Here is a 24736-nt window from a genome sequence, read left to right on the forward strand (position 1 = left end):
GAACAAAATACGTCAAAAGGACTTCTTGGATTAAACTTCAGGCAACTGATCTATTACTCTATCATTCCATTCTTTGATTCTTACGCTTCACAGTTGACACAATATATCTGCTAGAATAGAGGAAACACTCTAAATCTGAAATCCAACATAGAACGGTGTAGTAAAAGTCCATACCACTACATAATAGTGCAAACTACACGAAGCAAGCCTTCAAGTACCCTACAAAGGCAGGGAAGTGAAAGCTGCCTAAAACAGGCGCAGCTCCGCATAAGCTACATAAAACTACGCCTTCTGAAGTTTTAAAGAAGGCGTTAAAAGCAAGCTAAGAAGGAAAAACGTTTTCAAGAGTTTCAAGTAAATGTTTTTGGGGTTTTGTGTTCACAAATTCTTCCATAATCTCAACAAACTCAGGAAACACATCACATGTAATGGCTATTCTAACTTCAATCTCAACTGATTGCGCATGGCAGTGCAGGTTTGCTAGACAGACTTGTACAATTGATCTTGTATTTACAGTTGATCTCGTTTTTCCAACAGGAACTTTCTTCTGGAGGTAGTTCGCTTTGAAATATGCTCAAAACGACTTTTTCTAAGTTCTCCCATTTTTGCCATTAGTGCTTGCACATCCTTTTCGAGTCTCATAATTTCCTCGTCTAGTTGATGCAGAACTGCATCCTCATCAGCTGAATCACCTGTAGACCCCAATTGTTCTCCAATGATAGTAATGGCCAAGTGATTAGGCTCCTTGTGCAGGTACGATATGATCTGGTAACACAAAATTGATCCCAAACGCACATATTAAGTTTGAAGCAATCCAAAAACACAGAAGGCTGTCAAAATTCAAGTTAATACCAAGAGTTGACTGTTGTCATACTCGTACCACTGTTATCACGCAATGAACATGAGCAACAAAGTGGCATGATGAACACAAATATGTGATACGGTCGAATGCTCGTCCTTCTTCACAGGCATAGCAATACAATTCTGCTTCTTCCTCCGGATCATCTGGAACCCCCTTGATTGGATAATTGGCAAATGTGAGGGGATGTATGTGGCAATCATCTTTGATGGTCGGTGGCAGCGATGGATAGCAGTGATCGTGGATGCTGAAGTTGCAATCCAAGCGTAAACACCTGAAGTAAAATTGTCTGCAAATACAAATACACAAAACACACTCAAAATTATGCGTTTGAATGTCAATGTAAGCAAGAGCGTGTTTGTGGTATTTGGACATTATAAGTGGGAATGCAGATCTTGTACACTTAACATCCAACCCAAAGTCACATTCTTCGCAGTCGTAGAAAAAGTGGCCGGTAGATTGTAAGCACACTCGACAAGAAAATCTCTTGTGGAACCAGAAAGAGTTTTTGACAAGTTTGAGCAAGTGGTTCGGGTGCAAATGGCTAGTGATTTCGTTAGGCAAATCAGCACAGGATTTATGGAGTAGGATTCGGCATGAAAGGCAAGCGTAAACAAGATCCTCAAAGCGGAGGCCGCAGGCAAAGCAGCAGGAGCTGAAATTCTTCATGCTGATCATTACTTCCACTTGAATCAAGGGATGGGGGTGGGTTACAGGTTGGATTTGAATATGCCCTTGGTCGGCTTTGCAGATTGTGGTAGTCTCGCCCAAGTTGGCACAATCAACATCGAGGCAAAAATCACATGAAGAACAAGTGAAGAAATAACCATTCCTTCCACCGCCACCACAGAGGCTGCAGCAACGAGGTGGACGCAAATAATAGAGAACGAGAGAGAGAGTATGTTGAGAGTGAAAGGGATGCCTGATTTCCTGCCCATGAGCAGCACACGGCTCATCTAACATGCATTTGCATTCAAGACAAACGTAAATCTTGTCATCATCTCCAAATTCAGTGTCACAGCGAGTGCAAGAGTAATGCAAAACATTTGGCCTGTCGCAAACAAGTAGAGAATGCCCGTGAGAATTCTGCAGCGCCTCTACTCGATGATGATCATGAGAAGGTTTTAACAGAGCACACTTCAAATGCAAACTAAAGGAGCAGTCAGCCTCTTCACATCGGTACCAGCTTTTGAACGGATAAGATCCACGAGAGCTGCAAGCGTCGCACCCTCTCCCAATAGCAATAGGATCAATGTGATGATGAAGGCGATGGGGATGAAAGGGGTGTGAAATATCCAGCTGCAATTCAGCAGAATGTTCGTGTAAGAAGAATGAACAACCTTGACAAGCATAAACTCTGGCAATTGGATCAAGGATTTCCGAGCACATGCCACATCGATCATTATGTCTTGCTCGACATTGGATTGTTGAGATGCTAAGTGGATGTCGATACGTGAAATGAACAATAGTGTCCATATTTTTCTCTTCTCTTGCACTCATTGCAATATATATATATATATATATATATATATATATATATATCAAAAAGCTGCTCCCTCACTGCCTTGCACTAGAACTAAGGACCAATAATAAACAGAGGCTGCTGCTGCATCTATAGCAGGGTGGGATCTGAATGGAGGTGCCCAGATAAAGAAAGGCATTCAAGTTTTCATCATTTGCATCCTGGTGTGTGTATCATTTAATTCTTGTTCTTTTGTAGTATAAAGTGCACCAAATCAAGGGTGAAGGAAAGAAGAGAGTGGTTCCCAAGGTGAGAATAATTCCTTGGTAACAGCCCCAAGGAACAATAGTATAATACTATGTGAAAACTAAAAAGGAGACCTGGAGACTATATATACGTATGTAGATTAGCTTCAAGGAACTCTTCCATGATTCCATTTTTACACTGTCTAAAGCGAGCAAACAGAGGATGGATAATATTACAATCAAAAGATCATAAGTTTGGTATTTTACGTGCCTCATTTCTGAAATTTATGGTTCAAAACGCCACCGGAAGGAGGCTGAGCGTTCCACCACCGCACCGCGAGCAAGAATCGGTGGAAACACGCTCGGACTCGGTGGAATCGACCTGCGTCAACTCGGAGGAGACGGAAGAGGAGATGAGAGGTAAACAAATAGGAGACCTTTATGTGATCGATTTGGGTCACGAACGTCTAGAAGTTACTAACACCCACACATGTCAACCATTTTTTATCCCAATTTATTTGGTTTTAGCGAAGAATTATAAAATTCTTGCTACAGTTTTCATATATAATTTTTTCCATTTATGCAGAGAGATTTTATATAATAATCAGTTTTTTTATAGAGTTAATTTTTTTTAATAGTAATTCTAGTGCATGAGCTAGAGAGATGAGATGGGTGATTGTGTTTTTATAAAATAGTTATCCCAAAAGACATTTATATCGTATTAATTATTAAAAAATTTGAAGTTAAATCATTAATATTCTTTACGTGCCATTGCACTTGTAAAAGGTTTGTATGTTTACTTTGATCATTTTCTTTTTTTTACATGTTTTTGTATATTTTTTTAATAAATTTTTATGAATTTTAGAATATTAAATGTATGAAAAAATCATCTCACCAAGATCACAACAATATGACCGCAATCGATATGATATGAAAAGAATTATAAAATAATGACAAATACGACACCGTGACAGCGACCTGGAACCATGGATATGGTGGACGAGTTACAAAAGTAAACACGGTCGATTTCTAAGGGCAAAAGGGAGGCATGTCTCAGACAAAATATCATGGCAGAATTTGGCGATCACCTGGGGCATCAATGATGAGGTAGTCCCGGAATTTGATCTCCTTCCCCGCTCTGGCCTCTAGAACTTGTCCACAATGAGTCTACAAACAGGGAATAACATGAGTTTGGGAAATTGATGTTGGATGGCAATGTGCTTTTCAAATGCAAGAACAAAATCATAATGGCGGCTTCTGAAAATTCCTTGGATTCCAGAAAAGACAATTGACGTTACCTGAACCATCAACATTAAGAGCTATCCAACCAGATTCAAACCTTACACTTGGTGGCACGAAGATGGTTGCTAGAGTGGAGGTGACATTCTAGTCGTGAATTCTATGAACGTAGAACCGTGTGGTAAAGTCCGTAACACTTAACTCGAGTTTGGATGACTGGTAAGCGGGGGTTGCCAATTATCTAGAGAATAGTTGGCCACCACGTATCATTGTAGATTGGGATAGGAGGTTAACAATTCAAATCTTACTTCTTGTCAAAATTGCTACTTAATGTCAATTCTTTTAGATTCATATGGGTGCTTCTTATATCGTATGATTCGATAGTGGTTCACTTCCCATCGATTTCCCATGATCCTATTGAGTCACTCTGTTAGTATAGGTTAGATTATGATTAGGTGTAGGTATAGATGTAGATGGTGACAATAGATAATAAAAAATAAAAAAAAAGCTAAGTTGGAGTTGCTAATGTTAACGAGAAGTTCAAGTTCGACCTCTACATGTGACGCTTTGAAAAGTTTTAGCCAGACCTTCTTTCCTGAGTAAAAATCGGACTCTATGAGCACGTTTCAAATCGAATTCGAAATGGTCTCACTGAGAGTGAAAATACCGGATGTTCAAAGAAAAAAAAAGTCCATAATACCTGTTCGATTTTAAACGGCCCAATTGAAACAGATATTGAGTACAGCGTATGTCCGTTCTTATGGTTATTGCTGCTGCGCCTTTTATATTTGAAGCTCGGTGGATGCAAGGGGGAGATTCTAGAAATTCTTCTTTGTTCTCTTGAAAAATTATACATTTTCATTTATATCCTTATAGAAATTAGACTTTACCCCCTCAAACTTCAGAAATATGTTTCTAAAACCCTTGAGATGTTAAAAGCTTCACTTATATCCTTGTCAATGCAAGACTTTGAACCCATCCCCCCCTCCCCCCTCAACAAATTATTTCATAAAATTGTGTGGGTACCTCTTTGATTGTACATATTTAGTGGTCTTGGCCCCCTCAAACTTCAACATCTGGTTCCACTAGTGAAAAAGCTACCTAAAATGCGAAACTTGCCCAAGCTAAAAAATGAAAAAAAAAAAAAAAAAAAGCACTAAAGAAACAAGTTATGGAGGGAAAATTCATCGTCTTCTTTTCTCTAATTCACAAATTCATTGGAACCCAAGTTAACGAATTAATCTAGTAACAAAATATAGAGTGCAATCTGTCGCCAATAATGGCACACCTGCAAGGTTTGCTAGTGCAAAGGAACTATCAATAATAATGTAACAGAATAGTCCTTTGAAAAAAAAGATAAAGTATGAATTAGTTTTTTTTTATATGAATTAATAAATATTATTATTGTATTTGATCACAGTTACTAGAAAATTTTCAAGTCCACTTTGGGACAACCGCATATACAAATTTGCAAGATAAAATAAAGATAATAACAGTAACTATGTGGTTTGGAGAAGGTACAGTTAGCTATATGTGTGGTTGGTCCGATTATTATATATTTTTTCCTATTATTTGTTACACACTCACATAATTTTTTGTTGTATTTCATGACATATTTACGTAATTGCTCCGTTTGAATTAACTGTTTTTTGGGGTATTTTTGAAAAATTTTATTGTAGTAGAGTTTTAGATTATATTTTAGGATATTTTCAGAAAATATTTTGAGATATTTAAGAGTAGAAGAGTTTTTAAAATATATTTTGAGATATTTTTTAAAATTTTTAAAATTTAAATTAATTTTTAGATTACCTTTTAGAGTACTTTTTAAAATTTTTTATTATATTTAAAAAATTAATTTTTGAAAAACACTGCCATCCAAAGAGTTATTTTTCATGATATACAACAAAAGTGACGTGATTGTATAATAAATCATGAAAAGAGTATGACAATTACACCTAAGGCCAACGTACCTGTCTCGCAACTTCCAAACTATTGTATGTACCATTGGGCACCTGAAGAGTAGCCCGGTATTAACAAGACGGTATTGGCCCGATTCTAGTGAAGTGAGAACTTGCATAGCCCAAGAATGAAATCCAATTCCTAAAAGGAAAGCAAAAAAAATCCTGATGTCACTATCTATTCCAATAATGGCAAGAAAGATACAACTGGTTGACGATAACAAGTAGTAGATTTTTTTTTTTCCCAAAAAGCCTCCTGTATATTTAATTTTTACTTTTTCCATTCATTAATTTGCAGTTTCGATCGCTATTATTTTTTCTATGTACACAAATATAAATTATAGGCTGTTGGAAAATCAAGCTCCGCTTGCTGACGTCGTCGCCTCGATCATTTTTAGGCTCCGATCACCTTCCGGTGAGCTCTTTTATCCAAATCTACCTCTTTTACCTTAATTTCCATTTTTCTAATTTTTATGATTATTTGTTTATTAATTTTTTTTCTCTTATTCTAATTTGGGGTTTTCTCCTGTTTTTTCTTCTTTTTTTTTTTTTTTTTTGGTTAATTGTGTTATGTTACTTGGCGATGATGATGATTCAGTAAAGATCGGATTTTTTTATTCTGAATTGGATAAATTGGGCCTTTTTTTAAAAAAAAAAGTTTCCTAGTGCTGATTGTACAGCCAATCTATGGTGTTATTGAATTAGATACATCCAAATTTTAATAGATAAATTCAAAAGAATTATTTCCTTTTCGTGACAATTTTAGGTCCCATTTTACCACGAGGGAGGAAAAATTAATGAAAATAAAATGGAGATGTTAAATTTAGATAAAAACCAGATAAGAGTGATGTCTGATGATTCTCTTAGTGGAGGATGTGTATGGGAGAGAGGTATTTTGGAGGGACAAGTATAAGCCTGCTTATTAGTGTGAGATCAACGGAGTATGTCTTGTTAATGATGTGATGTTGATCACTAGTTTGTTGTAATGAATAAGTTCCATTTTGGGTTTTTGATCGCGTGAATTACTTTCAACCGATTAGAGGGATTGACAGTTTATTAAAAATCATGAGTCGAGGGGTAAATTCCTCCTTAATAGCATATTGCTACTCTGGTTTGTATTCTAGCTAAGTGGATTAGCTGGCAGCCTTGTTTGGATTGCCATTTTTCCTCAAAATAAGTTTTATGTTTTCTGTGAACACATTTTCCAATCACCTTTTTACCTCACATACATGAAATAGCTACAGTATATTTTTCTGCAAAAATTCCAGACAATGGTAATCCAAACGGGTTAAAACCATGGACGAAGGGTAGAAAGGTATCATTTTATGAAAGTGGAAGAGTTCAATTATCTTTTTTTACTTTTGTTCCGGGGAATAAAGGAAGGGGAACACGTAACTTAAATTTGTAGTACTGGAGAAGGGCTTGAACCACCGCTTCCCCTTTACACCCTCCTCTAGTTCACCCCCTTCTACACTAACGTGCTCAGATGTGGATGGATTTCCTTGCTTCTTGCTATAGTTTGCTGCAATAGCACTCTTATTTAGCTGTAAGCATCTTTTTTTTCATGGTATATGCACACTTGATATCTTCTTATACAACAAATGGCTAAAGACGGGATTTTACATTTATTTCTTTGAGGTTATAGAGTACTAGAAGGCTTCAATGTTGATTATTTTTTCTCGATTAATTCATCAGGGGTGAGAATAAAGATCGGAGCTTATAAATATACTTGGAAGACAAACAATAAGAATGCAGGGAATACCTTCCTTGGTTGATCTATGTGTTCAGATTGCAGTTCTCAATGTTCGATATCTTGGAAATGTTGGAGAAACAGAGTTCCATCTACTGGAGCGTATTTTACCGCATTGCACCATGGATCAGTTGATACACGTTGAGAATTGTACAGAGGTAACTATTTTAGAAAATTTGCCCAATTTATTTCTTTCTTTGCATATGTACTTATTATGGACTGGCTGATCTTTTTCCCTTTTGTTTCTGTTTGGTCGTTGCAGGGAAGAGATCTTAGCCCAGTAACTAATAAACTTTGGAAGAAATTCTTTGAGCGGCAATTTGGTGCTGAGAGTGCTGAGCTTGTGGTGGAAAGGATGAAAAAAAGGAGGGTTGAATTTAAATGGAGAGAATTGTATAAGGTAATAGAGTTTTCTTAATTTCCTCTTGGTCTCTGCCTAGAAACTGATAAATAGCTTTGTCCAAAAAAAAGGTACCTGGCAAGGATGTGGCTTTATGTTGGTTACTACTCTTTTTTGTTTTTGGCAATAATGCTTAAGTTTCAGTATGTACTCACCTAAGGTACATTAAGAATCTCACAAGATATATAGTATTTGTGGACTTCCCCTTTGTAGTTTATCTACATCACTACATCTTTCCTTCTTAGTATCTGATTTCTTCTAAGTTGAGTAGTTCTTATTTTCATCATTGAAGTCTCAAAGTCCATGGCGTTTGAATTTAAGCAAGCTTATTTTGTGATTGTTTTACTTGCAGGCGAAGTCACAGGAATTAGAAGAGAAGGAAAAGAAAATATCAGAACGATTGAAGCAGCGGTATGCAAATGAAGCAGCTGGTATGTACTTTTTACTCTCTTTTCTTATTCTTTTGGATGGTGCATGTGTTACATCTTGTTTTCTTTATTTAGACTCCTGGTTCATGTGCTAAATTTTGGTCATCCTTTTGCAAAGTACCATGAATGGTGCAGATAGAAACCATTTATCATTAGGAAGCTTTGTTGAGTCAAGAAAATGGAATGCAGTTTTGCAGCAGTTTAGGTTGGATTACACTATCAGACCCTAGTTGTGGATAGAATTAGTGGCAAGCAGTTGCATCAAGTGATGACATGGATGGCATCTAGCAAGTCAGCAGTGAGTGGGTGCAAATCTAAATTTGGAATAAACATGGTCTGAACCTTAAAATTGGGTGTCTTTTAATCAACTTAAACAGTTAAAAGTGCTTAATCATGAGGTGAATTCAGTAGCTTAGCATTGGATAAAAGCTTCCTACACCCAGTCATTGGTTTGGCTTCTTGTCTTCTTTCTTTTCCTCCTTTTGTTGTATTGGGTCCTGTGTCTTGTTCAACTCATCAGTCTCTTGGTGTGGCAACATCGGATGCATTTACTTTTGCCTTCTGAATGGATTGTCAGACTACATTTGGTAATTTAAGTTGATAATGAATGCTTATCATTTTGCAGAGAAACAAAAGAGGCGAGTTCAGATATGCACGAAAGTCCCACCTTCAAGCTGTAAAAGAAGTTTCTTTGGAGGTATACTTTGCATTTACTGGAGATTTTATTTGGGTACACTGCACTTGACATAGCAAAGAGCTGAAATTCTCAGTGACTGCATTGCATAGCACTGCTTATAATGTTGACATATTCTTCTATTTGCAGCAGCAGGACCTTACAACGGTATGTCCAACGGCAAAAGCAGCATAATGAAGAAGGCAAAATTGGAATTTTTAAACAGGTAAACTTGTCTTGAAGTGGTGCAAACCTGAGAGTTTTGATGGCATTCATAGGATGGATGTTTTTTTAGGCCTTGTTTTTATGCTTAATGTAAAAGCACTTAAATATGTTGGATCCTACAAATCAAACATGATTTTGTATCTGAGCCTTCTAAGGCAGTCAATTACTATTTGTGTTGATAAAATATATAAGGCTGTCGGATCTCAGTCCTCATGTAGGTACTGTGTGAGCTTGTGAAATTTGATTTTTCAGACAACTGAACAGGGTTAAATCTAGTTGTTAAATTGTCACACAGTTTTTGACCTTGTAAAGAACAAATAGCAGTTAAAACTCTGAATGCTGAAATAGAAACAACAACCAGTTAAAACTCTGAATGCTGAAATCTGCTTGACTTTGACCCCAAACTTATTATGTCTCGACTTATCTTTGGTTTACTCAGATTTTACTTGGTTAGTTACAATTTAATGCTTTATTACGTAAATATCCTGAACTTTTCTTCAAATATTTAACTTTCTCTATATCAACAGTCGTGAGGTCAAAAATTTAGCAGCTGTGAAGAACAAGGCAGTGCAGACGAGTTACAGGTAATCGCTTAATTTTCCACGTGGGCTGTCAATATTTACTGCTGTGAATCCTTGGCCACATTCCTTATTCTGTTGCTCGTAATTCAGTGTTTCTTCTTCTAGGAAGCCCAGTGGTTTTTCAAGTGTTGCTTCTTCTTCAACATTCAAACCAAAGCCCGTGCAGAGGAGATTTTAGTAGGCTTTGTAAACTTATCTTTCTAGATTAGCGTTATTATTGCAATGCCAAAGGTTACCTTTAGTTCAATTGAATTGTAATGTGCGCTTAAAGAATTGGGTCAACTTTCTTGATCCATTTATCTTGGTGTTTTATTTCTTCCAATGTATAGACATCCTTTTGCTTTCATTACAGAAAAGTTGTTTGGGCGATGATGATAGATCATAATTTTGTTTCTGATTTTTACTGTGATCTGCCCCTCGTAAAATATTGGCAGATATGATGGCTGGATGCTATAATATACAAGTGAAATGGTCTATGATACGATTTTGCACCTACACATGGCATCCTGGATTTTGGCTCACCCAAACCAACATCTGTACATCAATTAAAGCAAATAAATAGACATGACGGCCCAAACTCTTTCAAGAAACTATTCTTTTGTCAGTTGTTAAAGGAGAATGAGTTGGATGTAACACAATGATTAACATGAAGATGACTATACCTGTTCTATTGTAAGTTTATGTACCTTACATTTTTCTTCCTTCTGACTTCTCCATGAAACAAGCTCGTTTTTGTGTGCATTTATCCTGAAGGAAAAGCTTCATAAAGAAAACAAAACCCAAAAAAAAAAGAGCATAGTAGCAAATTAGCCCAGGCTGAAGAGGTTAAAGAACAACGGCTGAGTCTTCGTATTTGACATTCATTCAAACAATTTTCGACATCTATGTACAGTGTCTATATCTTCTTTACATGTGCAATGGGCCACTCGAATTAAGGTTCAAATTGTTAGTCAAGTGGCTGCGGCAGGAAACTTTTAACTGATTCCCTAGCCCGTGTTTTAATTCACAGGCGCAAGATGTCAAGCAGCTCGAGAGAGAAAAAGGATAACTCCCAATCAGAAATCAATTGGCGATAAATTATCCAAATTCAATAAATCTTGCTGATGCAAAAGATGAACGAATTAACTCACAAAGACCTTGATACAAACCAACCTCTTGGGTTTTACAGAATAGGGCATTTAAAACCAATAGAATGTTGTCTGATCCCTAGATTGAGGATTCAAGTCTTAATTTGATCTGATAAGTACAAACAAGGGTCGAACTCTTATTCAAAAAACAAAGCCTAGTTCATCTAGTAATAACTTCTATTCCTGTAACATAGAACAAACAGCAAAATGAAAGGAACATGTCACATGTTTGGAACGACTCAAGGCCTCCGTTCAGAAAATGATATCCTCGTCTTTCTTTGAAGCTTGGGTTAACAAGTCGTGGGCTGAATTAAGTGGAAAACCTTTCTTCAAAGCAATGTCCGCAGCAACTTTTTCCTCAGCAAAGGCCTTCGCAGCAGCAACCTGTCTGTCAATCTCTTTTTTCTTGTAACCTTGTATCTTCTTCAGCCTGAAGAAATCCTCTCTTTCCAATTCATCCAGTTCTCCCTTAATGTAACTTATTGTGTTCTCCAACCGAGGCTTCACAACATTCTCAAGTGCATTGACCCTGCGATTTGTAGTTTTAATTGCCTCATCCAGAGTCAAAAATGAAGTCTGAAGAGATGCAAGCTCAACAAGCACCTCAATTGCTTTAACATAAGCAGTTCGGCAAGCCTGCACCTGCTGTCCACCTCTTGCTAACCCAGTCAGGTCATTTTTTGTCTCTCCATCAGTGAAATATTCAAATTTAGGGAGCTTCACACCGGCAATATTTTCTTGGTGCGATCGCACTTTAAGTGATGCATTCTGAACATTTTCAAGGACAACATGTTTGATGTTGTCACCAGCCACATATTTAGCTTCTGTCAGAGAAAAATAGGAACTTTTCAAAATTTCACCCATTGACTCCTTGGCAGACACAATCTTCTTGAGAATCTGTCGAAATTGCACAGTCAAAGCATCACTTTTCTTCTTGAGCAAAGCATGACCTCTCGTTGCACCCACAAGGCGAGCTTTCACAACTCCAAGCATTGTAACAGTAGGAACAACATTCAAGCGCTGTGATTGCCCAGACATTTTGTCCAATCTCTTAGCTGCAAAAATTATTATAAAATGAGCATTTGTAACCTCCCAAAAAAAAAAAGTGCTGATTGATAATTTAACATCAACATGCCAGTGGAAGATGTTTTATCATAGATAAATATGAAGCAGTTGTTCCCAAATAAAGTTTTTACTTGAGGGTTCAGCCATAACATCAATCATGCAGTCAATGGACTATAAACCTCCAACTATAGCTGACCAACTCTATCAAGTGTAAAGCAAGAACCATTTATTTATTAATTTAAAAAAAACAATATTCTTTCCTCATCTTTATTCCCATGGGAGTTCCCTCAGATTTGGCAAACTCACTTTCAAATCTAAGTCCTTATTCTCCAAAGCCACCTCCCCCCCAAAAAAAAAAAATGACAAAACACCCACACTTTGGAAAACTAAAAAAGTAACTAGAATGTATATGTTCAGAAAAGGGAAAAGGTAAGGAAAGGAACTGCATTATTTCTTTTCCTCTCTGATTAAGCCTCCATCTCACCTAAGTTCTAAAGACTTTTAAAGAAATAAAATGGAAGTCAGTATGCAATCTCATCAGTGTAAGAGACTTCACAATGCAGCACCTCGTTATATCGTTTCTTCTCTCATCTTTTTCAAACAAAGTTCAAATTTCTTTTCTCTCTGCACCAAATAAACTCAATCCACGGGACCATTCATAAATCTGCTAAAAAAAATCACATAATCACACTTCAAGTTGTCACTCAATCATCTAGGATAACTATCCCATACTCTCAACAAACTCATTATATCTTCATCATTCCCACAACTTCCTCAACCAATACCTCAAGTTTTCACTTGAAAATTCCACCAAAGAAACAGGTGCAAGCATACAGACACACAAAATGTTCACCTACAGACACTATAGTCCCTATCACAATAAAAAAATTTTCACCAAGCCACAAGCATAGATCAATCAATAATCACCAATTCCAACTATTTTCTGTACAAAAAGTGGTTTAAGGAAAAAAATAAACATTTCAGAAAACAGATCACAAACACTTGAGCTCCATATTCCTCAATATCCAAATCAACACAGAAAATAAAACCCCAAAAAAAAAAATAGAACACGCACTAGTATGTGCCACAATTCTTAACAAAAAGTTAATGAAGCAAAAAATTCAGATACATAGCAATCGTAATTGCCAAAAAGAAGAAATTTATGAATTCTAAAAACAGAGAGAACAGGGAAAGTGAAACAGACGAAATTTGTGCGCAATTGTATATACAGACGCAGTGAAGGTGTTTGTGCGTGAAGACGAGAAACTGAGAGTTAAAAAATACCTGCCGAATGAAGATGACTTGTGAGTATATAGATTATGTGGTGGTAGCCGCCGAAATAGTGTCGCCGGAGGAGGTGATCGCCACCGAGGACTGACGCCGGAGGAAGCGGGAATGGGGGTTCTTCGGGAAAGATCGCGGACTGGGATCCAAAAACAAGCAGCGTGGTCCGATTGGAATTTTGCTTAGTTGTAATAAATAATAAATAAATATAGTTTGAATAATAAAATATAATTAAATCAATAATAGTAACGATAATAGTAGGAATAATTCTGCCGCTTAAACTTCTAACTAAGGGTGTTACGTGTTGCAGTTCAGCTACACGCAATTTTGACTTTATCCAGTTGGTAGGTCCCAACATGTGATGTCCTTAATCAATTGTCACCGCAATTACAGAAGAATTACTCCAATGATTTTGATGAAATTTTTCCCTTAACTTTTGGCTAAATTGTGAGGAGCCTTTTTATGCGTTGTTTTTTTTCTATTAAGTTTAGTTAATTTGTCTAAATGCATAAGTTATAATAATTGTGCTTGTATATATTTACATAATAAATTAAGTGCAATTTAGAAAGATTAACAAGTGCTTATTGAACACAATTTTTTTAAAAAAAAATCTATCGGAGTTTTGCACACATGTCGTGAATTCAATGTACACTGTCAGTATGTATAAAATTTACTCTAATAATAATCACCACCACGAGTTTAGATGTGTGTTTGGATTGTAAATTATTTGAAATAATTTTGTAAAAAAGTACTGTAACACTTTTTTGATATGATGTATATGAAATAAAAAAGTGATTAGAAAATGTGTTAATGATACAAGCAAATCAGTGTGTGTAAATAAAGTGAAATAACACACAATCCAAACACAATCATTTACTACTAGAGCGATGAATGTTGTTTTGTTTCTTTTATCCAAAAAAAAAAAAAAAATGTTGTTCTGTTTCTGCTAGTAATTTATTTATTAGTTATTAAAGGCCAAATTGTCTACTAGAAATTTTGCATTTTCAATTTCAGTATGCATGCATATTATCAGGCCATTGCTGGATTAAAGGCAAAATACCGGTACACACAATTCCATATATGCCAAAGAACCTTTATTCTGACAAAATTTCCAAAAGATTGTACCATGTACAAGAACTGAAAACAGAACTGATGCTTTCCAGACACAACTTGCAGAGTCAGATATAGGATCCATCAATGGACTAAATATAACACCTCAATTACATATGGATTCTTATTAGTTGCTATTACATTGAAAGTATATCATCAAAATACTTGATCGACACAGCCTGTTGAACACTTCATTTTCTTTCTTTTTATTTTGAAGCATCATTGATCATAGCTAATCATAATCTTCTCGCCTCTGACTGAGCCATGGTTGAGCTTAGGCTCCAGAACCAGCCAAACGCCTTCTGGTGGCGTTGGAAACAGAAACTTGGCCAAGTCTATCCACCTCCTTTGCAATCATCCGCTCTTTCAGTGGCATATAGTGCCGCAACCAGACACCAGTATAGACCTGCAGTGAAATAGGATACAATGGCATTGTAATATATGAGCTTCAGAAATTGTTTCAAGCAGCACTCTGACAAAACAATGCATCCTCCGTTCAATAGCAAATAAACTACCACTATTTCCTCAAACCAGGACACAACGATAGAAAAGATGGAAACAGTAGCAAGCGAAACCTTAGTCGAAACATTAAGATTTATACTTGCAAATGAAAATTTAGAGCATATTCGGTCTATTCATGTGAAGCTGCAAAATATATATATATATGAAATGGAAGTACAACAAACCTGTGCAGGTCTCATTATTTTTGTGTCAGGATCATCTAGAGACTCTCGCCAATGAGATAAATACCCAGCCATTCTAGGAATGGCAAATAAAACAGGAAAGAACTCCGTGGGGAAACCCATTGCCCTGATCAAGAATAATGAAAATCTGTTAGAAAGAAGATAATGCATTAAGAATTGCTTGCTTGATAAGAGTGGAATCAAATTTATTTTCCCCATTACCTATATATTAGCCCAGAGTAAAAGTCAACATTAGGATACAACTTTCGCTTAACAAAGTACTCATCTGAAAGGGCAGCTTTCTCCAAAGCAATTGCAACCTGCAGGTGGCATAAGAAATCAGATTATATAGTGCAAAATAAGTGGTATTTTATAAAGATGAAAGGACAATATATTCAAATTATAAAAGCTTATGCTACAAACTAGTGATTGCCAGTACTTGGTTCAACTCAAATAGATGATAGTTAATATTTAAAGTGAACAAATTCCACCTCAATGAGAGGATCCCGGCCAACAATTGAAAATACTTCTTCTGCCAGCTTCTTTATGACCTTAGCCCTGGGATCATAATTCTTGTATACACGGTGTCCAAAACCAGACATCTTGCGCCTCCTACAGAATTAATATTCCAAAATAATATCAGCAGAAAAGCAATGAAGCCATATGCTAAGAGATAGTATCATCATTTGTCTGAAAAGCCATACCTGTTCTTCACACCCTCGATGAATTCCGGGATTTTGTCAACTGTTCCAATCTCACTCAGCATCTTAAGCACAGCCTTTTGAAGCAGAAGAAAAGCAAGCTTAGCTATGCGCAGTGTTGCACTATAAGACTAAGGCTAAACAAAAATAAAACCAATGACATCTCTGTTAACATCATATTGACAGGTAACAATGTCAATAACGTTTTTTATCCAGCTTAGCATTTGCAATGCTGTCGCCGGTCAACTGAAGTTTTTAGTTTCTAAAAGAAAAAATGGCAATATACCTCATTGGCTCCACCATGAAGAGGACCATACAGTGCTCCCACTGCTCCGGCAAGAGCAGTGTATACATCAACACCACTGCATAAAAGAGAATCAGATTTCTGCCCAAGAGCATATGTATATTCTCTCAATGCAGACAGAAAATTCATATACCTTGAAGCCAGATGTCGAGCAGCTGCTGTGGAACAATTCATTTCATGTTCTGCATGTAATATAAAAAGGATATCGAGAACACGAGCAAGACGAGGATTGGGCTTATACAACCTATTACCTCTGCAGATTTTGCCAACATGAAGGGTTAAATTAGCATCCAAATGCCTTGGAAGCATGCCTAGTTGCTATAGCAGCATGTATGCAGGACATTATGCAACACTTGTAAGAAAGGTAATTAGTCTGAATAAAGTTTCAAGCTTTTCTGTACTGCAGTTACCATTATCTGCCAAGCACTAGGCAAAAAATAGCAGCACAACTTACAATGAATCAAGCATGTATAGGAAGTTCTCCGAGTAAGAAAGATTGTTTGATGGAAGAACAGGTGGCCTTCCCGCCATTCTTAAATAGGCTGCTGCTGCAATTGTAGGTGCCTGCAAAAGATAAATAGAAGTTTAAAAAAAGCTGAAATAGGCCAGATAGTTTTATTATGTTATATTTTTCAAGTAAAAAAAGTCCCTATCAACTATCATCATAAATCAAAACACTTCATGACAAAACAAAGAAAAAAAACAAAAAACAAAACAAAATAGCCAGATGAAACTTAAAGCAAATAACCAACCTTCCCAAGTATGCGGACTATTTGTTTATCTCTAACTTGCTTGGACTTGTATAAGTCTTGGCCCTGCATAAACAAGAAGAAAACAAAATGTGCAATAAATCACATGAACGCCTGCTTTGTTTTTTATCAACAAATATGCTAAATGATCATAATCTACCAGAGACATAAAATCAACAGGGATCAGATGAACGCCTATAACCTGAGTATGCCTACCACTAAGATAACAAGGCAAGGGTAACATAAGTACTTGAAGTTAGGGTTCACTTACTCTAAGAGCAGGATTGGCATCAGGATGAAAGACAGAGAGAGCACTCATGGCACTGACGAGCACACCCATTGGATGAGCATCATGAGGCATTGCCTGTATGATATCCTGCAAAACAGAATTTGACAAACATCAGAAATTCTTCAGGAAGAAAGTTTGTTTTGTCTCCTCATCAAGTAAAGAACAACTGTATGATAAAATATACGCACCAAAATACCCTGTGGGACAGCTGAATGTTGTGAAATAGCAAACTCCCAATCTGCCAACTGACTTTCAGATGGTAGATTGCCATACACTGTCAAAACAAAAAACGCTTTATTTGTCAAGAACTCTTCAGTTCCAAGCATAAACAAGTGATTCGAACAAACAGATCGTGCAAAGAGTAAGCCTTGCAAATTGCGTCCTCTACGACTTCCCAAGATTTGTACATAGATAATGATTCCGGATTAGATGAGGAAAGGAAGAAAGCATGCAAATTGCACTCTCCTTATTGAAATCTTAACAGCACCTATGATACTTAAGAGTCCTCACCTGCCAGACAAATTCATGCACCAGACTGCCCATAGAAATGTATTAAGCCATAGACACATATTAAGCCATAACAAGTGAACTCATAACAGGGTGATCTTCGTCTTGGATAATACAAACAATCTGCACAGAAGATTAAGCCACAGAGCTGGCCGAAGTCCAATTTGGGGGACACTCAGTTCTACATCAAGAAAGAAAGGTAGCTACCAACAGATTACGTTCCTCAAAAAGTATGAATCAAAAGAAAGGGAATCTTAATAATAGCCTGGTAGCTGGTTAATTAGTACTTCATGCATAGGGGAACCTTCAAACTCTTGTTTTACTAAGGGTCAAAAGAATGAACCCCGTATTGCTGCCCCCTGCCCCCTGCCCACTCCACACAACCCCAACACTTTCACTTCACCGTATATGACATGCCTGATTGAAAAGAAATGGTAAAGAAGAATGGGAGCAATATATCATTCACAAAATCTATGGAATACTCACTCAAGAGGTAAGCCACTTCGACAAAGGAACTTCCTTCAGCCAGCTCCTCAATTGGGAAGCCTCTGTATCTAAGAATCCCTGCATCTCCATCAATGTAGCAAATTGATGAGCGAACAGGAGCTGTGTTCAGGTAGCCTGGATCATAAAGTTTGAGCCCCTTGTCAATTGGTCCTGCAGTTATCTGTTTATTAATTGTATCAGAAATCTCCAAAAATCCAGACTTTTTCTCCCCTCAGACAATAGCCAACATGAACCAGAATTTCACCATTTTTTTTCACTTTTTACTCTATATGGAATTTACCATACCTTCATGCAATTCCAAACCTAGAATTCCAATTTTTACAGCCAATACCACGACTAATCTTACATGCAGCTCAGCAATCATATAAATCATGCTACATGAGATTTTTACTTAGCTCGGTAAGCACTTCATCACGCTCAATCCCAAATATTTTAATTTCGAGGCCTTAAAATATACAAAGACCAAAAGCCAGTCTTTTGAAAATGACAATACCTTTGCGGTACATTCTCATAAAATGAAAACTAAATATACAGTAAGGATTCCAAAGAAATGTAAAATTAGACATGTAACCTTTAAACAAATTCAATTCTCAATAATAAAAAATAAATCCGAAATTATAACAATAACAAACTCAAAAAAAAAGAACCAAAACTTAAATAACGAATAGCTACAGCAGTTACTAGCGAGAAATGACATCTTATTCGATTCAATTTTATTTGAAAAAAAAAAAAGTTTAACCTTTTTGAGATCGGTGGCTTTAATAGTGCCTTCTTCAGAGACCTGGACCTGGTACTTTTTACCGGTCCGTTCATCGATGATCGTCAACGCACCCTTAACGTTGGGCGGAGGCGGGACGGATTGAGCGGAGACGCAGGAACGTTCCAGAATTGAGGACGGAACGGCGTCGGAATGGTCATGCGAAGCTGAAGCTGAGAGGTGAGCCGAGAGCACCGCTAAACGGCTACGAGCCACTACCGAAGAATCCAAATTCTCCATCTTTTCTTTTGCTCAGATTCAGTTGTAAAGAAAGAGATGAAAAGAGAGAGTAGGAAGTGTTTCTTGATTGTTACAGCTCTGTATATATCCGTAGAGATCGCTTGCAAAAGTACGCTGTAAGCATTTACGCTATTGCGTCTAACCAATTCAATAATAAATAATAAATCAAATGATTATCTTCTCTTATCCATCTATTGACTATTGTGCAATACAATTTGGATTTTGTTTCTTTCTTTTTTCTTCTTCTCCTTCTTTTTTTTTTTTTTTAATGTATGTTACTATATTTAGGAGCACAAACAAATAAACTCTCAAAAGTTAATTTCCAAAACACACACACATATATATATGTATATAATCCATCTAATTCAAAATTTTAACATATATATATATACAGTATAATAGTTAAAAGTTTAACCAACTTTAAAGCCATGGAAATTCGCAATAAATCAACAAATTTAAAGTGCACAACATAAAATAGAAACTGTACCAAGTAGCAACTTTCAATTCCCATCTACATGTAATACAGCAGCACTTTAGATTTTGATTTTAGATCAATTCTTATTAAAATCACAATACTATTTTTTTGATGTAAAATAAGTCCAATTACAAAGAAATATAAATTTGATAATTTTTTCAAAATTTTTTTGCTACATATATAAGTGTGTTTGGATAGTAAATTATTTGAGATAATTTTGTAAAAAAATACTATAGTACTTTTTAAATGTGATGTATGTGAGATAAAAAAATAGTTAAAAAATATATTGATGATGCAAACAAATCAATGTATGTAAATAAAATGAAAATAATGCATAATCCAAACACACATTAAAATTTGAGCTCTCTAACATCAACCCTTCCGATATCACACTAGAAAGAAGCTTCTTTGGTGTATTGTAAGAAAACAAAAGATTAATCTCTAAAGCATCAAAATAATGGACTACTTGTTTTCACGTAATAACGTGTTTGAATAGCAAATTATTTGAAATATTATTTAGAATAATTATTGAAACACTTTTTTTGTAATATGATGTACGTAAAATAAAAATGTGTTCTGAGAGATAAGTTCATAAAGAAAGCAAATAATTTTTGAGTAAGTGCTGGAAAATGTGAACATTTCACATGGCCCAAATGGTCGGTTTTCAATTGTAGATTGCAAATAAAAAATAAAAAGCAAACAAATGGGAGAATTGAACTACAAAAGAACAAGGAAAGATTTAATATTAACCTATAATAATCGCAAAATACAAGATCGGGAATCCAAAATACCCAATAAAATAATCAAATAATCAGAGCAGAGGAAATATTTATCTCATTGGTCAGCTAACCCGACTTTGAAACGGCAGTTGAAGTAGACCCATTCACTTGCGTCTTGGATGCTCAACGATCCTGCTTTCAATTCCGGGCATAGAATAGAACAACTACGGAAGCTTTGGTGCAGCCTAGCCACTTCCCATTTCCCAAAAACAAATACTGCCACCTACTAATTGCATTGCAAATTGCGGCAGTGTGCTTTCTTAAAATTCATAAAGTCTTGAACAAAAGTTACTGCAGATTATATACCGACCAAACAAAATTGTTTGTTCATAGTATCCCACCCAACAGCAGCCGCCTCTAACCACTATAATATATAAGCACCAGATGGAGATGGTTGGTGGACTCCAATCTTTTTGTCAACTGCGATTAGGAACAATATAAACCTCGACAAAACTGTAGCTTGATCCAGCTGAAGATTTAGCTCATTCAATGTTTTTTGTGCCGTAAGCGATGAAATTTACACTGATATCATCAGATAGAGACCATTTTCCTGTCAAAGGGTTATACACAAACCCTGCCATCTCTTGAACCTGGACAAACCCCAAGAGCATGAGACACCTTTCATAGGATTCAATGCTTACTAAAAAAGGGCTAAAAAATAAAGGACTGGGGTATGTATTCTACTTACAGAGATGGAGGCCCGTTGAAGAATTAGAACAAGTTCTTCAGGGGTAAGGAAGCTTGACCACTCGTGTGTGCCCTTGGGTAGCTGTCAAACAGAAGACTCATTTAACCTCTCATACGATTCACAAAGTAGTACAAAAAACCACACTAGATGATGTTGTGTGAAAAATCAGCCTGTTAAGCAAGGCAGCTATCTAAAGCAGACTAATCAAACGCTATCTCGGGATAAAAACCACGCAGTGAGATGGTTATCATAATGTGTCTCAAAATTGGTTGAATAAATAAGAGTTATCTGAATCGGCCAAGGTTGACCCAGGTACACAGTAAAAGATAATCAACACGAGTCATAGAAATTGAAGATTTTCCTGTAACTGTACAGAACTGAAAAATTGTCTTCATGAGCTGAACAAATGACAAGCAAGTTTATCATGAATCAAAATAGTAAACATGAATAAAAGAGTGTGTCAATTCTCTCAACTTTTATCCATTTACAAAAGGTCACCTTTTATTCTAAAGGACGTCAACAAATACCAAAGAATTGTTGCATATTAATGTTAAAGGAAAAAGTCAATTTCTTTGAAGGAAATTGGCCAAAAGAACGTGAAAATTATGACCAAAAAAGCTCCACTAACATTAAGCCAATAGACAAACATAGTGTGGATTAGATAGGCTTACCCAATGTAAGAGATACTCGGCAACAACAATGGCAGTTGCATATGCTCTCATGGAACGATTAATTGTTGAAATCACATTAGCCCCACCAGAAACAGTCAGTGCTGACAATGACTTGCAGAATTCAGCAGGTTCTGCTACATGCTCAATAACCTAGATGAAAAACAACAACTAAGACATAGTACTTCCATTACAAATAGCAAGAAAAGGGAGCAAAAAAAAGAAAGATCATTAAATTGCTACTACATTACTTGCTAAATGAGATGGTAAAACACAAAATCTAGCATAGTAGGAAGAACTAGAAAGCAGTTAATAACCAGATACAAGTGTAAGGTTCAGTTTAGAATGTAGCAGACAATGCATGGCCTCCGTTTAGTCAATTTCACAGTAGGATAAATTGCATAATTGTTACCATAAACTTACCTCTAAAGCCAATACAGCATCAAATTTCCTCTGCTCTTCCACCAACGTTTCTGTTCATGAAATTGCGAGTGCATCAGCAGAATGAAGGACAAATAACAGTCAAAGGTCTTGATATGACTAAATTGAAAAAGATCAAAAATATTGTGCTTCATAAGTGTCACAAATAAGGATGAATGGAAAGTCATTCCATCTAAAAATGTACCAAAAGAAATAGTTTCCCAAATTTCAAAGAAACTTCTTGCATAGAGGCTTGAAACATTAAACTTCACCATCAGAGATTTGCTAAATCTGCTTCTATCTCTTTCAGAGAAATCTTTTAGAAACTAATCTTTACTCGCTAGGCACCAACTATATGAAAGATTTATGGTAAAACTAGAATACTGAAGCTTTGGAAACTAGAATATGTTGTTTGAGCACTCTATGCTGCCAGGCTCAGACAAGTTAGCGTAGCTCCACAACCATATTCATCATTAAGACTGCCACATACCTAAACTGACTCCTTAGAATCTTTTTCTATTGGATATAACCCCTATTCAAAATACCATCAGCCAAGGTAAACAAGCATACACTAAGCATATAAAAAGGTTGACTTGGACATTAAAAACTATAAATAATCGATGAATAACGACCTTCATATTTCAAAAACAAGTATGGCATGTACCAGCTGTTGTGCAAAGATACTCAATCGATGAAGTCCCTGGATCCAAATCCTGGAAAAGTTACATGTTCAATATAGCCCTATTAAATGCTGAAAGCTGTAGAAAAACTTTCTTTTGCCACTCTTGCAGGGAAAAAAAAAAACAGAAAAAAACACAAGAACAGGCAAAAACAATTGATTGGAGTTTTAGTACAATAAGGTCCACATTGGGTAATCATAAATTTGTAAATATGGACGACATAGATATATATAAACACACAAATGTAATGGACATCAACTTTCATATCCATCCTACAAGAAAACATACTGCATGAAGTCGAGCAATATTGATATTCTTCTCCACAGCATCAATTCCAGTCACAGTAGCACCCATTCGAGCCAAAGGCTGCATGAGAACAGCAAGAATTATGGTAATTCCAGCAGGAGTTTGCAGTCCAGACTTGGAAGACGTATAAATAAAGCAAAGTTTAGCAAGCATTATTCATGTACGAGCACACTATTCAATATCATTCTTTTTCCTCAGCAAAAACTAATATGTCAGACATTACCCTTCTGCCACATGCAGAGCAAGCTCATTTGAAATGTGAGAAACAGGATGGAAACTCTGACACGAAACGAAATTCAAGTTTCGTTAAAGCAATTCAGTTTTTCTTTTTGTTTTCATTTCTTATTTTCCACCTCATTTTCCATTCACAAATTCTTTATTTTCTACCAGAACAGGAAACTTTTACCCCTTTCTCAGCACAAGTATTTCACAAATGTAGAAATTACATACCTCAGACAGAATACCCCCTCCACAACCAACATCCACAAATTTCAGTCCTTCAAAAGGCTTAGCACTATATGGGTCCTTCCTACATCAAAAAGAATTATAATCAGCTACCACATAAACCAACAAAATAAATATACAAATAAAGAAAAACAATTTCGAGACAAACTACTCTGTCATGCTAGACTTTCTAACATTTTGAAGTACATCAAGAAAGGGAGAAAGCCATCAAGCAATCACAGTTTGGACTGTACCAGACAATTCACGGGAAGGTTGAGCCCAAACCAAGAAAAATAGCAAAAAGTGTACTAAAACGTTACAAAAGCTGATTGTTTTGACATTTAAAGTTGAGAATGTACATGTGGTATGAGTCTTAAGACATGTTTTAGTGCCTAAGTATGATGTAGGGTAGCAAGAGCACACACTGCAAACTCCAGAGAACATGTTATATTTCTACGTTAATATAAGACACGTCGATTACAATTATATCTGCTGCCACTTAGCCCCTCGGTCCCATTCACAATGCATACGTGATGAAAAGCTTGATTAAAAAAAAAACTCAAACTTGGAGATATTAGGCATCAATTAAACGTAAAATAATAATAATAATTACCCGAAATGGCGACATAATGTGGACCTTATAAAGGCAAGTCTTGTAGGGTTCATCACATGCAATGGCTTAAACGGCCCTTCAGCATCCCACCTACCCATCCAGAAAAATATATATATTTACACCTCAGAAAGGAAAAACAAAAAGATCGGAGCGTTTGAACATCCAAATTAATTACCAGGTTTCTGCAATGGCGGAGAATTTAGCAAGTTCAGCTTGATTTAAGGAGCTCGAAATTTTCTTGTGTGTAGGAGCACTATCGGCGTTAGTCGGTGGAGGCTTGGAACCGACTGGAGGTGGTTGCGGAGCATCTGAATATGGCCTGGAGTGGATGAGCGTTTGATTTTTCAGTGGAAAGATGAAATTAGGGTTTATGAGTCGGTGGTGAGTTGGTCTGGTAATGTTTCTGAGTTGACTCAGTAGAAGTTTTGAAGCCATTGTTGAAGAAGGCGACACGTTGAGCACAGTGAAGCTCCCCTGGGAGATCCTGTAGTGAATAATTCATGTTGGACGAATTCGGGCT

The 24736-nt window shown here is 36.3% G+C and overlaps 5 protein-coding genes across 12 annotated transcripts; 1 reads left to right on the plus strand and 4 right to left on the minus strand.

Annotated features, from left to right (window-relative positions):
- Positions 1-136: 136 nt before the first annotated feature.
- LOC113688556 (uncharacterized) lies at positions 137-3058 on the minus strand. Of its 3 annotated transcripts, none has more exons than XR_011814389.1 (4): positions 2838-3058; positions 1261-2158; positions 881-1148; positions 137-765 (listed from the first exon to the last, which is right to left on the minus strand). XR_011814389.1 is itself a non-coding variant. In XM_072048942.1 (4 exons), exons 2-4 carry the CDS (start codon positions 1820-1822, stop codon positions 511-513), a joined length of 1113 nt encoding a protein of 370 aa, XP_071905043.1. In that variant the 5' UTR covers positions 1823-2158; positions 2838-3051; the 3' UTR covers positions 137-510. The 3 variants fall into 3 exon arrangements, 2 of the variants coding, with proteins under 2 accessions (XP_071905043.1, XP_071905044.1); XM_072048942.1 differs by having other exon boundaries at positions 1233-2158; positions 2838-3051; XM_072048943.1 differs by lacking the exon at positions 1261-2158 and having other exon boundaries at positions 2838-3042.
- Positions 3059-5837: 2779 nt separating this feature from the next.
- LOC113743480 (uncharacterized) lies at positions 5838-10189 on the plus strand. Of its 5 annotated transcripts, none has more exons than XM_027271509.2 (8): positions 5838-6178; positions 7459-7671; positions 7776-7913; positions 8266-8344; positions 8967-9038; positions 9165-9240; positions 9767-9823; positions 9926-10189. In XM_027271509.2, the coding sequence occupies exons 2-8, from the start codon at positions 7513-7515 to the stop codon at positions 9996-9998; spliced, it is 654 nt and encodes a 217-aa protein (XP_027127310.1). In that variant the 5' UTR covers positions 5838-6178; positions 7459-7512; the 3' UTR covers positions 9999-10189. The 5 variants fall into 5 exon arrangements, with proteins under 5 accessions (XP_027127310.1, XP_027127308.1, XP_027127309.1 ...); XM_027271507.2 differs by having other exon boundaries at positions 5983-6178; positions 9911-10189; XM_027271508.2 differs by having other exon boundaries at positions 6014-6178; positions 9168-9240; positions 9911-10189.
- A 744-nt stretch (positions 10190-10933) lies between these two features.
- Positions 10934-13669, minus strand: LOC113688500 (V-type proton ATPase subunit D-like). The gene is made up of 2 exons (XM_027206327.2): positions 13297-13669; positions 10934-12002 (listed from the first exon to the last, which is right to left on the minus strand). The coding sequence occupies exons 1-2, from the start codon at positions 13652-13654 to the stop codon at positions 11200-11202; spliced, it is 1161 nt and encodes a 386-aa protein (XP_027062128.2). The 5' UTR covers positions 13655-13669; the 3' UTR covers positions 10934-11199.
- A 706-nt stretch (positions 13670-14375) lies between these two features.
- On the minus strand, positions 14376-19286 carry LOC113688132 (citrate synthase, glyoxysomal). Its single transcript, XM_027205808.2, has 13 exons — positions 18886-19286; positions 18126-18306; positions 17321-17406; positions 17115-17219; positions 16847-16909; positions 16549-16658; positions 16228-16347; positions 16077-16152; positions 15794-15867; positions 15581-15701; positions 15312-15409; positions 15093-15216; positions 14376-14812 (listed from the first exon to the last, which is right to left on the minus strand). The coding sequence occupies exons 1-13, from the start codon at positions 19141-19143 to the stop codon at positions 14681-14683; spliced, it is 1548 nt and encodes a 515-aa protein (XP_027061609.2). The 5' UTR covers positions 19144-19286; the 3' UTR covers positions 14376-14680.
- A 1050-nt stretch (positions 19287-20336) lies between these two features.
- Positions 20337-24723, minus strand: LOC113743809 (ubiquinone biosynthesis O-methyltransferase, mitochondrial-like). 2 transcript variants are annotated; one of them, XM_027271910.2, is made up of 9 exons: positions 24392-24723; positions 24217-24306; positions 23610-23688; positions 23142-23219; positions 22838-22886; positions 22177-22226; positions 21757-21906; positions 21086-21166; positions 20337-20987 (listed from the first exon to the last, which is right to left on the minus strand). In XM_027271910.2, the coding sequence occupies exons 1-9, from the start codon at positions 24649-24651 to the stop codon at positions 20880-20882; spliced, it is 945 nt and encodes a 314-aa protein (XP_027127711.2). In that variant the 5' UTR covers positions 24652-24723; the 3' UTR covers positions 20337-20879. The 2 variants fall into 2 exon arrangements, with proteins under 2 accessions (XP_027127711.2, XP_071905047.1); XM_072048946.1 differs by having other exon boundaries at positions 20775-20987; positions 23610-23684; positions 24392-24681.
- Between the last annotated feature and the right edge of the window lie 13 nt (positions 24724-24736).

The sequence above is a fragment of the Coffea arabica genome, chromosome 5e (genome assembly GCF_036785885.1).
Source record: "Coffea arabica cultivar ET-39 chromosome 5e, Coffea Arabica ET-39 HiFi, whole genome shotgun sequence".
Classification (NCBI taxonomy): Eukaryota; Viridiplantae; Streptophyta; class Magnoliopsida; order Gentianales; family Rubiaceae; genus Coffea; species Coffea arabica.

Coding starts and splice junctions, on each gene's coding strand:
- LOC113688500 (XM_027206327.2), bottom strand. CDS start 13,654: ATGTTGGGACCTACCAACTGGATAAAGTCAAAATTGCGTGTAGCTGAA. Junction 12,003..13,296: donor AAGTCATCTTCATTCGGCAG/GTATTTTTTAAC, acceptor TAATTTTTGCAG/CTAAGAGATTGGACAAAATG.
- LOC113688132 (XM_027205808.2), bottom strand. CDS start 19,143: ATGGAGAATTTGGATTCTTCGGTAGTGGCTCGTAGCCGTTTAGCGGTG. Junction 17,407..18,125: donor CGAAGTGGCTTACCTCTTGA/GTGAGTATTCCA, acceptor TTGTTTTGACAG/TGTATGGCAATCTACCATCT. Junction 15,702..15,793: donor ATCGAGGGTGTGAAGAACAG/GTATGGCTTTTC, acceptor TTAATTCTGTAG/GAGGCGCAAGATGTCTGGTT.
- LOC113743480 (XM_027271507.2), top strand. CDS start 7,513: ATGCAGGGAATACCTTCCTTGGTTGATCTATGTGTTCAGATTGCAGTT. Junction 7,672..7,775: donor ACGTTGAGAATTGTACAGAG/GTAACTATTTTA, acceptor TGGTCGTTGCAG/GGAAGAGATCTTAGCCCAGT. Junction 7,914..8,265: donor AATGGAGAGAATTGTATAAG/GTAATAGAGTTT, acceptor TTTTACTTGCAG/GCGAAGTCACAGGAATTAGA.
- LOC113688556 (XM_072048942.1), bottom strand. CDS start 1,822: ATGTTAGATGAGCCGTGTGCTGCTCATGGGCAGGAAATCAGGCATCCC. Junction 1,149..1,232: donor TCTGCATTCCCACTTATAAT/GTCCAAATACCA, acceptor TTGTATTTGCAG/ACAATTTTACTTCAGGTGTT. Junction 766..880: donor TTCATTGCGTGATAACAGTG/GTACGAGTATGA, acceptor TTGTGTTACCAG/ATCATATCGTACCTGCACAA.
- LOC113743809 (XM_027271910.2), bottom strand. CDS start 24,651: ATGGCTTCAAAACTTCTACTGAGTCAACTCAGAAACATTACCAGACCA. Junction 22,887..23,141: donor ATATTGCTCGACTTCATGCA/GTATGTTTTCTT, acceptor TAACTTTTCCAG/GATTTGGATCCAGGGACTTC. Junction 22,227..22,837: donor GTATCTTTGCACAACAGCTG/GTACATGCCATA, acceptor TTTCATGAACAG/AAACGTTGGTGGAAGAGCAG.